At 54.5% G+C, this 12354-nt stretch overlaps 1 protein-coding gene and 1 long non-coding RNA gene across 2 annotated transcripts in view; one reads left to right on the top strand and one right to left on the bottom strand.

Annotated features, from left to right (window-relative positions):
• RASSF5 (Ras association domain family member 5) overlaps nucleotides 1-7342 on the bottom strand; it is a 65437-nt gene extending 58095 nt beyond the window's left edge. Inside the window, exon 1 of the mRNA XM_082702175.1 lies at nucleotides 6814-7342. Within this exon, the coding sequence (XP_082558301.1) occupies nucleotides 6814-7267 (454 nt within the window). The 5' untranslated portion in view covers nucleotides 7268-7342. The remainder of the gene's footprint in view (nucleotides 1-6813) is intronic.
• Nucleotides 7343-7872: 530 nt separating this feature from the next.
• LOC309849512 lies at nucleotides 7873-8312 on the top strand. Its single transcript, XR_014303742.1, has 2 exons — nucleotides 7873-7982; nucleotides 8117-8312. It is a non-coding gene; the product is annotated as an uncharacterized lncRNA (long non-coding RNA).
• The last annotated feature ends 4042 nt before the right edge of the window (nucleotides 8313-12354 follow it).

The raw sequence follows: 12354 nt of genomic DNA, 5'->3' as shown, positions 1-12354 counted from the left end.
GCTCAGTCATTAAGCGTCTGCCTTTGGCTCAAGTCATCTGGGATCAAACCCCACATCGGGCTCCCTGTTCAGCAGGGAGCCTACTTCTCCCTCTCCCACTGTCCCCTACTTGTGTTCCCACTCTCACAGTCTCTCTCTCTCTCTGTCAAATAAATAAATAAAATCTAAAAAAAAAAAAAAAAAGAAAGAAAGAAAGAAAAGGCTTCAGATGGGGCCAGGCCACCTCCACTCCCACAATTCTTGTCATTCTCAACTCACTTTGTTTCATGTAAATACTCCCATCCTAGGAGGCTCATGGGACACCAATTTGTATCTACAGCAAACATGAGGATAATTCTTTTCCAGAACCAGCATTCAGTAGAAACAAAACATGAAAGGATTAAAAAGTCAATAAAAGGGGGACAAAATACAAAAGGATTTAAAAAAAAAAAAAAAAAACAAGAACCCCAGGGCACCTGGGTGGCTCAGTCAGTTTAGTCTCTGCCTTTGACTCAGGTCATGATCCCAGGGTCCAGAGATCAAGTCCTGCCTCTGGGTCCCTGCTCAGCAGGGAGTCTGCTTCTCCCTGACCTTTAGGTATGACTTCTTAAAGGTCCAATGTAAGCCAAGGTTTCATTCTCTAGCAGCCACTGCAGACATCTGGGTAAGACCTGCCCTGCCCTGGGAATGTTTGTTCAAGAAACAGGGAGGGGGAGCCGAAGGTGGGGTGCAGGCCCTCTCTGGCAGAGTAAACATGAGCCAGCCCCGCTGTGGTCACAGCTGAGTGACAGACCCAGCTCCCTGCCTCCCAGTGACAGGCAGGAGTGAACACACCGGACTCTCCAGCACCACCTTCCTACAAACCCCTCGGTACCACGTGAGCTCGAGCTTTTCTCCTTGATGCCCTCCATGAAGTCAAAGCGGTCGGCGTGGGTGGGTAGGAAAATCCTGACGAAAACCTGGGATGTTGTACAGAAACGAGCAGGCACCAGACCCCTCAGTCAGGACAGGAGGGGCTCCACAGGGAGGCCGCGCACCTGGCTTCTTGCCGGGACAGATCCCTGCTGTTCTTCTTCCTTCCTGTCCCAAGGGGGCAAAATAGGAAGCCAACATCCCTGCTTGTTCTGTGGGTGCGTCTCTCAAGAACTTTCTCTATGCCAAGAACCACAGGCAGGCGGCAACAGGCCCCACATGAACTCGTCAGCCACTCTAGCCAATGACCACACCACGGAGCGCTCTCGGGGTGCGCTGGGCTCGGCCCAGGTCTCTTCTGCATGGCGTGTGGGGTGCTGCAGAGAGCACCCAAACATCACCTCCGCCCCCAGGCCTGAGTCAAGATAGTCAAGATAGTCTTAACCACAGCGAGTCCCCCACGAGGATGTGATTCCACTTAAACCAGAGCCCCCGGGAAACAGAGCCCGCTGCCCTGTCTGACATCACCACCTTGGCCTCCTTGCTCAGCTCCCCTCCCAACCCCAAGATTCTGCCCTGAGCATGTGGCGAGAAGCTTGCCAAAGTCTCTTGGAAAAAAAACCCACAGATGACTAAATGCCCAGCCATCTCCCCCGTCAGGACTGGCCTTCCCAGCCTCAGCGCCGCCTGCCCTCCCCGACCCAGGCAGCAGAGAGCCGGGACCCAGCCGAGCCAGTGGGTGGTCTGGCGGGCAGAGAGCACCCAGCCCCCAGCCCCCAGCACAGCAGATCTCCGAGTGAGAGGGAAGGCTGGCTGCCGACGGAAGCTTGGCTGGGGCTGGGGGGTACATTCCATTCGCGTGCTCTGCGCACCCACAAATATTCACCTGCCCAAGAATATTCACCTTGTCATCTGAGGAATGCGAACAGGAAGGGCCTCTGATAAGGCCAGAGGAGTATTTACAGCTTCCTCGTCAGCCGTCATAGTACCCTGGGCAGAGCAAGAATGGCTAGCCACTCCTTCCATGGGGAAACTGAGGAACGGGCTGGGAGCCGGAGAGGTCTCCACAGAAGAGCCCCTAGGGGCATGATTGCTGACTCAGAAATGCTGGGCATAGCCTGAAGGAGGGAAAGGACCCGACAGCCTGAGCTAGCCCCACGGCCTTCGCAGCCAGCCAGGTTTGCCCCACCTGAGAGGCTCTAACCTCGTCCTGCCCCCAGCCGGGTGGACGGGCACTGCTTCCTTGCCCACATAAGCCCTGGGCAGCAGCATCCCTGTGCTCTGACCTCAGGAAGCCATTCCAAGGATGAATGCAGACGCAAGCATGGAAATCCTTTGGGCTCTTCAGGGAAAAGGCACTACTGGCCTGTGAAGAATCCTTCCTGTACTCGGAGGCGGGCTGGGCGCAGCCTGCACCTCCCGCCCCTGTCCTTACACTCTTTCCTGCCCCCCACGAGCCAGCCCTGGGAGACAGGCAGGGGGCAGTCCTTTCCCTGTCATTCTGGGCCCGGCCTGAGTGACTGATAAACTTGGGAGGGGAGAGAGAGGATCCCAGACCAAAGCCTCAGCTGAGGGCAGATGCCAATTCACTGCCACCTAACAACTCCTCAGGATCAGCAGGCGAACACACACGTTCATTACCAAGTCTAATTAGGCTGGCAGACAAGTGGCATTAATCATTTTTGACTGTACCTGGGATTCAAGCCCCCTTCCCTCCATAATCAGAAAATTTCATGCTCTGATGAAGTGGGGGGACAATTAAGCCCACATTTAATGCTTTCACTTTCATCTCTCCAGAAGACAGGAAGCAGGGAGGACAGGAAACAAGATACAGCTTGGGGACCTCAGGAGGCCTCCCTCAAAGCATTCCAGATCTGTTCTCTGTCCCCAAATACACACACACACACACTCATTCCACTAGGACTCTCTTTTCTAGAAGAAAAACCCCAATTAGAGCCTGGGGCAGAGGGAACTGGAGACGGGGTTCCACTCTCTTTAAAAGCTCAGCGTCCTTTTCCCTAACCTCCCCAGCCAAACCACGGCCCGTGAGAAAACTTCAAGTCACACACTTCAAAGCTGCTGGGCATACTAGACAAATAAAATACTTTCCAGGTGCCCAAGAGTTCTCGGGTCTGTTTAGGGTAACTCAGGGTCAATGTCCAGTAACCTCTTCCACAAAGAAATCATGGCAAGAGGGGCCTCCCCAGGATCCCATGTCTGTTGCATGGGCGGTTCCAGTCTTCACAGAGAGGTGGGCTGAGCCCAGCCATCAATGAAGTAACAAGGCAGAGCTGGGAGTTGGCCAGCGGGGCCCTGTGGGACATCAGTCTCGCCCCAGGAAGTCCCCTGTCCCTGAGGTTCATGGAGAGCACCTCCTCTGCACATCATAATTACACATCTATCAAGTAGGGGGTAGGATAAGGAGCCCCAGGGTTCCCCTTTCAACCCTATAATTCCAATCCCATAACACCTCAGAGTCCTGAACGAGGGACGACGGCTCCGGAGAAGCCCGTGAGCATTCACTAGCCTCATGCAAGGTGTGTCTAAGTATCCCTCCTTGCCCGTGGAGTTGGACTTCAGTTTCCCCATTTTCCAGACTTTCTCTGGTCCGGGATGGCTCGCGTATCCACAAAACGAGATGAATGGTAAAAGGTCAACTCTGTGCCTTCTATAGAAGAAAGGGTCCAAAACCTCTAACGGGTGTTTCCTGATCGCAAAGCCAAAGGGCAGCGGGTAACTCTGCAGGGTGTTTGCTGCTGGCCCTGCATCCCCGGAGTGCTGGAAGTGGGCCCTCACCACTGCGATTGCCCCCACCCCAAAACACACATGCCCCCACAGAATCTCTCTCTCTCTCTGTCTCTCAGTATCTCTCTCTCTCCTCTAGTCCCCACTGGAGTTCTTCCCCTATCTACTAAACACGATTTTTTAATCCTGGCAATTAACATTAACTCTGAACCTCCTGATAGGCGAATCCAGTCTTACCCAGAGTCAGTTACAGACCTGGACATAGGGGTTAGGCTAGGTTGGAAGGTCTTTCACTGCAGAGGCAGGCAGGCAGTGGGAAGACAGCTTTCTAAAATTTTCCTTATTAAAAGTCCATCTTGCTAACATAGCTCCCATCCATTGTCAGCCTCCTGCCCAGACAGAGGTCCTTCCTGTACCATTGACCGTCTGCTTGTTTCCAAGAACAGAGAGATTTAGGAGGAAAAACAAGCCACCACCTTCACCAAATGCTACTTACTGACGCTGCTCTGTGCCTGGCACTCTGCTGGAGGCAAGTGATACAAAGACAAGGTGCCAATGTCCCAGTGCTCTCGAAGCCACTGGCATTCATTCAGCAGGGACACTCCTCAGCCACAGGAAGCAGAAGTGTTTCTGGAGGGCAATTCAAACCCACTCATTCTGGGATGCTCACGGCACTCACTTCCCTTCTTAGTTCAGCCACGCAGGGTTTGAGAACTATACTCGCTGCTTGGAAAAGTGACCTCAGAGGTGTCACGAGCCCAGACAAATTGTGACAGCTGTTGGATGGGAGGGGGTAACACTAACATTCATATTATATTGAACGTTCATAATGCCTTTCGCCAGGCACTCTGTTAAACACTTTGCATACATTAATTCACTTAATTCTCACAATAACACAGTGAAGCAGGTAATGTTTTTATCCCCACTTTTTTATAACAAGAAGCAGAGCACAGAGAGGCCCAGCATGACACAGAGATTAAGTGGCAGAGTAAGGATTCAAACTCAGGTCTTCTGGTTTCAGTCTGTTCTCTTAATCGCTGTCTGCTGCTGCCTTTTTAAAGTCATATTTCTGAACCTTGCTTTTTTTTTTTTTTTAATTTTATTTATTTACTTGACAGACAGAGATCACAAGTAGGAAGAGAGGCAGAGAAAGAGGAGGAAGCAGGTTCCCTGCTGAGCAGAGAGCCCGATGTGGGGCTCGATCCCAGGACCCTGGGATCATGACCTGAGCCGAAAGCAGAGGCTTAACCCACTGAGCCACCCAGGCGCCCAAAGATTTTATTTTTGAAACAAAGATAAAACACACCAAGCCCACCACGGAATTAGATCTTCAACTTAAAGAAAGATGCTCAGTGATTCTGGCCAGCTGTGTCCTCCACCTGCCCGAGGCTCATCTGCACCTCAGAACGTGTCTCACTGTTCCCATCCAGCCACGGGTCCACATGCAGTTAAATATTAATAATGACAAACACCAGCTCTGCTCCCTCTCTGGCATTCAGATATCCCTGCTTGATGGAGTCCCCAAATGCCTTACTACAGACTAGAATTCCAGTGAACTGGATTTGCCAGGGTTCCAGCACAACCAAATCCAGGACAGTGAGAATAACACCTCTGTCTGTGTTTAGAGAATCAGTGGATATGGTAAAGGAGACTCGACCCTTGAGAGAGTGACCGTTGCCAAGACATCCACGGGCGAGTTTCATGTGATTCTACTATAAGGTCAGGAGCCTTTATGGAGTGACAGCAGTCCTCCACCCACAACACACGCCTCTCTAAAGGTTGCTCTTTCCTTTTGTCTTAGCACCTAAACGGTGAGTTCTGGTGGTGGAAGGAGCACCACCTCCTTTCCCTCCAATCTTTCCCTTCCACTTGACACTGGCTTAGAATGTGAACTTTCCTTCCCTGAAGCTAGGAGGCACCCTGCCCAGCCTCTGCTGTGAACTGGGGCGGGGGGGGGGGGGGGGGGGGGGGGGGGGGGGGGGGAGTAGGGTTTTCCTGATAGGGAAGTGGCTGCTGCAGTCAGATGGGAGCCCCCCGCCTTTGGGCAAGGGGGAAGGGCCTTTGCTGACAGATACAACCCACACACCATTTCCAGAGAGGCTTGTTAGGGGCTCTGCCCTCCTCTGTGCTTTGTACTTCAGATATTTAAACTATCTCTATAAACACATAAACACATGGATGTAGATATCCTCCACCAAACATGGCAACCACAAATATGGGGGTGGGGAGAAGGCACCCCTTAAAGAAATACACACACCTGAAAATAACCCCAACCTCCAAAAAGACTGCAAATTTGCTCAGTAAGTCTACACCCTGGGTGTCTAGTGGTCCACAGTCCAGCTTTGAGAAGAGTCTGACTCTGAAGGAGGCTGGAGAGGCCTGAGAGCTCTGGGGAGGAAAGTACTGGACAGGAAGTTGGGGAATTTTAAAGCCTGAGGACTGGTGCAGTAACCCAGGAGGAGGAGGAGGAGATGGAGGGGGAAGAGGAGGAGGAGGGGAGACAGGGCATTGCCAAATATTTAGAGCAGAGTCCAAAGGTTTGAGGGTCAGAGGTGAAAGGCAACGGGGGCGGGGCACAGGCCCAGGGTGACCTCAAGCTCACGTCAACCTTACAGTCCATTTCCATTCAAAGGCTAACCAGGACTCTTTCTTGTCCCATCAGTGTGCCCTAAAGGAGAGGCGTACCACAGGGGGGCCTGTGCCAAGGGCCTGTACCACCGGCGACAAACAAGCCATATTCCCACTAACGCTAATAAGCAGGGGTCAAATGGCCATATCAATACCAGTCTCATGACCCACTGTCAAGAAGCTTCAACAAAAGCAAGAGAGTGCGTGTGAGACAACGGAATGACCTTGTCACGGTGGTCATCATCCCCAGCCTGAGTGTGTGTGTGTGTGTGTGTGCGCGCGCGCGCGTGTGCGTGTGTGTGTCGGGGCGAGGTATGCACCTGTCAGGGAAAGGGGTATTTGTTAAACACAGCACCACCATACCTGGGCGGTAGGTAGTCACTAAAGCATACCCGCCAGGGGGCTAAGAGCAGAGTCTCCCGGGCCTGTCTCCCTTGGCTGAAGTGGAGAAGGGCAATGCCAGTCCCCCGCGCCAGCTCCGTGGCAGCCCCCGGGCTCGGACTGCGGGCCTCCCGCGCGCCCCTCCCCTGCCCTGCCCCTCACACTCACTAGCGCAGCGCAGCGCCTGCCGCAGCACCTCTCGTCCGCACAGGTCGCACCAGCCCCGGCCGCTCCGCAGCGCCAGGTCGGCGAAGCTGTGACCCTCGCCTCGCTCCACCGGGACGCGGGGATCCTGCGGCTGCTCGAAGATGCTCCGCACGTCGCGGGGCCGGGGCGCCCCAGGCCGCCGCCTTAGTCTCTGCTGCAGACCAGGCCGGAGAGGGCGAGCGGGTCGGGAGGCCCGCGGTTGAGACTCCGGGTCCCCCCGGGCCGCCCTCCGGGCGCCGCGCCCCTCGTGCGCCCCGGGCGCGGTGGAGAGGGGCGCGGGGGCGCAGCGGCGCGAGGAGCGGCCGGGGGGCGGCGGCGGCTCGGGGCCGCTCAGGCTCTGCAGATAGCGCGGAGGTTCCGGGTCCAGGAGCAGCCGGTAGGGACGCTGCCCGATGGCCGGGGACGCCATGGTCATGCCGGCCGAGCGCGGCGGCTCGCAGCAGTGGCGCGGCTCCCGAGTCAGCCTCGAGAGGGGCGGCCCCGCACGAGCGCGCCTTTAAAGGGACCGCAGCTGCAGGGCGGGGCGAGGCGGGCGGGGGCGGGGAGACCGGCGCGCTGCTGGAAGGCGCCGGGGGGAACTACCGATGCGCCAAGCTGCGGGGAGCCGGGGCGAGCGCGGGTTTCGGGGTGTCTGCGAGAAGCAGACCCGACGACTGGGGCAGCTCAAGAGGAGTTGCTGTCGGGACCGTCAGCCTTCAGCCCTGCCTCCTTCGCTCTCCCACCACCTCCATCACTAGGTCCCCGCCTCCACCGCACCCCCGCACCCCAACACGCCCAGGTGAGGGAGCGGGCGGCAGGGAAGGGCTTGGGAACTAGCTGGGGATGGGTCTATGGAGAGGTCCCCGGGCCAGGTGTCCGCGCGCCCCCCTCCCGCTTCTCCTGCCCACGGGAGGGTGTGCGCCCTGGCGCCCCTTCGCCGCCGCCTCCAGGCCAGCCGGCCGCGCGTGGGTCGGGCAGGCCTGGCCGGCGCTCCCGCTCCCGCAGCAGCGCGGAGTCGCGTGACTCCTAGGGACGCGCGACGGGGGACGCTTCCGAGGCTGACCGCGGGAAGCCGCCTCCGCGGCCGGCTAGGCTGTCAGCCTGCGACTTTCACTCTTGCTGGATTTCCCCTCCCTGGGCGGCCCTGCCTGGTAGGATATTCCTTTCCCGGAAAACGGGGGTTACATGATCCTGGGCCCTGGATCGTGAGAGCGCTCCCTCGCCCCGTGGCTTGGGACAGCTTGCCTTCCCAAGTCAAACCTGCCTCTTCCCATGGCTGCTCCAGGAACCACTGTGGAAACGCCAGCCCCGAAAGCCCCACGCTGCCTTAGGGACGGACAGCTCAGTTGTGACGGACTCCTTCTGCTAGAGCCAGAGCCGGCTTCATAACTTCCATTTGAATGCTCTGATTTCACCATCTTGAAAGTCTTAATAATTTTTGAATTATTATTCAAACATTAATAACATTTCAATAATTTCCAGCATTTTTTCTTTACACTGGGTCCCACAAATTACGTAGCAGGTCCTGATCGTCTCACGTGGGCGGAGAACAGGACTGCTGGGTCTTTAAACAGGCCAGCTGCATGATTCGGGGCCCTCTCCGGCCTCTACAGTTGTTTGTTTGTTTGTTTTTGTTTGGTTTTTGTTGTTGTTGTTTTTGGGGGTTTTGTGGGGGGGGGGGTTGCCTGTAAATTAGTCTGGGGCTGGGAAGACAAGCCCCAAATGATCACGGGTGATCACGGACTATCCTTTTACAACTTGGGGTTCAGTTTGGTTGATTTAACAGAGGTCGCCAGCCACCAACTTTGGAAATAAGCTAAATTCCTCTCGACCTGAGACGCATCCTCTTCTTCCCAGGCCAGGGATGGGACTCCCCCTAGTGTCTGGCAGGGGAATCTCCACTTTTGCTTTTTCTTTCACCTTGGAGATAATTTTTAGGTAATTCCTGAAATTTCAAGAGTCAAGCGGTCAGGGAATTCCCAGACCGCTTGGGTCCATGGCTTTTCCTCCGTGCTGGCGGCAGTCAGAGAGTGGTCCTCATTTGTAGTGGAGGACATGTGCTGGGTCCCCCGGTCTCACCAGAGGCTGGAGCTTCTCACCTGAGGAGGTGATTTCCAGGCACAAGGGAAAAGAGCCAACCTCACAGTGTTCCAGAGCAGAAGGAACTGAGATGAGGGAGGGTGCACGATGAACCACCCCTTTTACTCCCCTCCCCCACCTTTCTGCTTCTCCCTCTGAACCTTGCTTTCCCTCTCATCAGTGGTTTCCAACTTTGGCGGGCAATCCGCTGGAGGGCTTGTTAAATCCCAAATTACTGGCTCCACGGCCAGAGTTTCTGAGTCAGTAGGAGTTTAGGGCTGAGGTTTGAGATGTTGCATTTTTTTTTTTTTTTTTTTTTAGATTTTATTTATTTATTTGACAGAGAGAAATCACAAGTAGACGGAGAGGCAGGCAGAGAGAGAGAGGGAAGCAGGCTCCCTGCCGAGCAGAGAGCCCAATGTGGGACTCGATCCCAGGACCCTGAGATCATGACCTGAGCCGAAGGCAGCGGCTTAACCCACTGAGCCACCCAGGCGCCCTGAAATGTTGCATTTTTAACAGATTTCCAAGTGGTGTTGCAGCTGCTACCTTGTGCCCAAGGAGCCCACTACTCTAGATCTAAGGTGGTGATAAGGTGGGCTTCACCATTTTCCCCCCATGGGGCAGATGAGCTTCAGTGGACACTTTGAGAAAAACTCATTAGGAGGGGAGTTTGCGATCCCTGAATGCCTTCTGCTGCATGTTCATGCAGGAAAGTACAGTTTGCCTTTTTGGTCTCTTATTCCCACCTCTTCCACTTTTTTTCTGCAAACAGTTTTCTCGGGGCTGTTGCAGAAACCTGCCTCGCATATAAAGATCTGCTTGTACCCACCCCTCTGTTATCCATCCATCACCACAGGCTTGAGGCTCATTGGAGGAGATCACTGCCTCCCAGGAGGCGGGGAGCTGGGTGGGGTCCAGGGTGTGGACCCAGCCTGAGCTCTGGGTGACAGCTTGGTGTGGCAAGAAGAAAAGACCTGGCAATGAGCACATCACTGAAAGGCCAGTTCTGAAATGCCATTTGTGAAATAATTACCAGCAATTGCCATCTCTGCCCTCTGCTCCTCTCCTTGCCCCCCGCAAGCATGAGTTTGGGCAGCCCAGCCCAGATCCCCCCGATAGAGAGTCTTATGGAATGAGTGTCTCCTTGAGCCCTGGGAAACCGAGGACCATCTAGAACAACCAGATGTAAACCCCCTCCCAGTTGCCTGAGCTGCACAGAAAAACTGACTTTCCCTTCCTGCTATAGCTCTGATATGCAGGAATGGGGGTGGCTGCTCTCAGCCAGGAATGGTGGAGGAGATTGTGCCCGGCCAAAGCCCTACACTTGGCTTCTGAGATGGGAACGGAGATGAAGAGGGAGATAATGTAAGTTCATGTAACCAACCCAAAAAGTTTATCAAGTTTATCTTAAGGTTCATGTGCCTGAGCCAAGAAATTGAGGTCGGGAGAGGTAGTTGCCAACCCCGACCCCCAACAGGAGGCTCCTTTCGTCCTCTGATACCATCTTTCCCAGCCCAGTCCCCTTCTTCCCTGAAGGAGCAGCCCCTCCCACAACACACACACACTCTCTCTCTCTCTCTCTCTCTCTCTCTCTCTCACAAGTCAGTCCTCCTTCCCCAGAGAGGAAGTACTAAATAAACTCCAGTCTCACTGAAGGGTCAGGACGATGCCTGGCGTCGTAGAGAGTTGATGCTTGAGCTTCAGAATTGTTTGGACGCTCTTTGGTCAGGCAGGCCAGCAGGGAAAGACCACAACGTCTGCCGAGACACCTCCACTGGCAGATTTTCCCATGTTCGCACATCCTTTTGGCTCATAGCCATCGACTTTTTTTCTGTGTGTGACTCACTCCCCGAGGAGTAGGTGTGCTGTTTTTATTTTGGACCAAGGGGAAGAATTATGACAGTCGTTTGAGTGTGTGGTCAGTGTGTGAGGTCACTTCAGATGTGGTCCAGAGCGTGCTGGTTCCTCCATGGGGGGAGGGGGCTGGCAAGCTGTGTCAGGGCTGTCCCCCCTCCTCCCCCAACCACCACCACTGAGCTTCCCAGTAGGAAGGAAAGGGGAAGGACAGAATGCATCCTGACTTTCTGAAGGGGAAGTTTTTGGTTTTGTTTGGCTTTGAGGCATCTGAAGCCGCTGAAATCCCCAAAGCATGTAGGGGACCTCCCAGTGATTCTGAAAGACCAGCTGTTTGCATGGGCTGGCCGGGCCAGTCAGGACAGGTTAGGTTATGCTGCGGTAATAAACAGCCTGCAAACCTCACTGCCTTTAAACCAGAAACTTCTTTCTCACTCCTATGACATGTCCTCTGCCAGCTGGCAGGGAGGCTCTTCCCCAAAGCCACTCAGGGCCCCGTGCTGATGGAGCGGCCACCACATCTCACGTTGCCTTGGGGCCGGAGGGAAGCCAAGAGACCCAGGAGGCTCCTATGCATTGAGCCAGCCCCACAAGGGGAGCAAGAAGCGCAATGCCGTCCTTTGCTCAGAATGGGGAAAGAGCTGAAGTATCTGGCAAACAGCACCGAAGGCAAAGCTTCAGGGGCACAGAGCAGTTCTTCACTTAAACAAGTAGCTAAGTGACCGAGCGCTGCTGTCGGTGCTAAAGGTCCAGGAGCGAAATGGACATGTTCCTGAAGCTTCCATTTGGTGGGAGAGCCAGATTATAACCGTGCAGACATAATGTTGGTAATGTCAGGTCCTGAGTACTTTAGAGTGAAAAGTAAAGCACGTTAAGAGGACAGAAAAAGGCAGGGACAACTCTTAGGTTCGAGGGCCAGGAGAGACCCCTCTGAGGAGCAGACCCGAATGGAGGAAGCCCTGCGTCTGCCTGAGCAAGGGCGGGACAGGCTAAGGCAACAACAGCCCCGAACTTTCCGGTCCCTTAAGAACAGGAGTTTGTTCCAAATATGTATCCCCAGACTTCACTTCCAGAGATCCAAGAAATCTGGGTACTGGCTGTGTTTTCTAGGAGTTGAATAAAGTGCCTCACCGACCCCACTCTGAAAACTGGAGCAGGGGGGTAGCTGGGATCGTGCACCCTGATGTAGACATCTGAGGGGAAATGCTCTCACCCTTGTTGAGCGCAGGGTTCAAGCTTGGCCCTCGACTTCCTTCCCTCGTTGGGCAGCCTGTTGGACCCAGCGCTCAGCCCCCCACGGAAGTGGGGAGTCACGGGGTCCAAGTAATGGGGATTAGTAACACCTTCTGTTGCTGGACTGTGAGCCGGGACCATAATAAAATATTGTTGGAGAATTAAAATGTTTGTAAAAGTCTCTCATCAAATGCTATGTGTTATACATATTTACTAAAAAAATATGCATCCAGGGCTTACCATGGGCTGGCACTTTGGGCTTGATTGACTTGCTCTCCAGGCAGCTCTGTGAAATGGCTGACATTCCCATTTTACAGGTAAGAAAACTGAGGCTCAGAGAAGTCATGTGACCGG

Source organism: Mustela nivalis (assembly GCF_964662115.1).
Source record: "Mustela nivalis genome assembly, chromosome: 16".
In the NCBI taxonomy this organism is placed as follows: Eukaryota; Metazoa; Chordata; class Mammalia; order Carnivora; family Mustelidae; genus Mustela; species Mustela nivalis.
The sequence above is the reverse complement of the archived record's forward strand: the minus strand, read 5'-3'. Positions and strand labels throughout refer to the sequence as shown.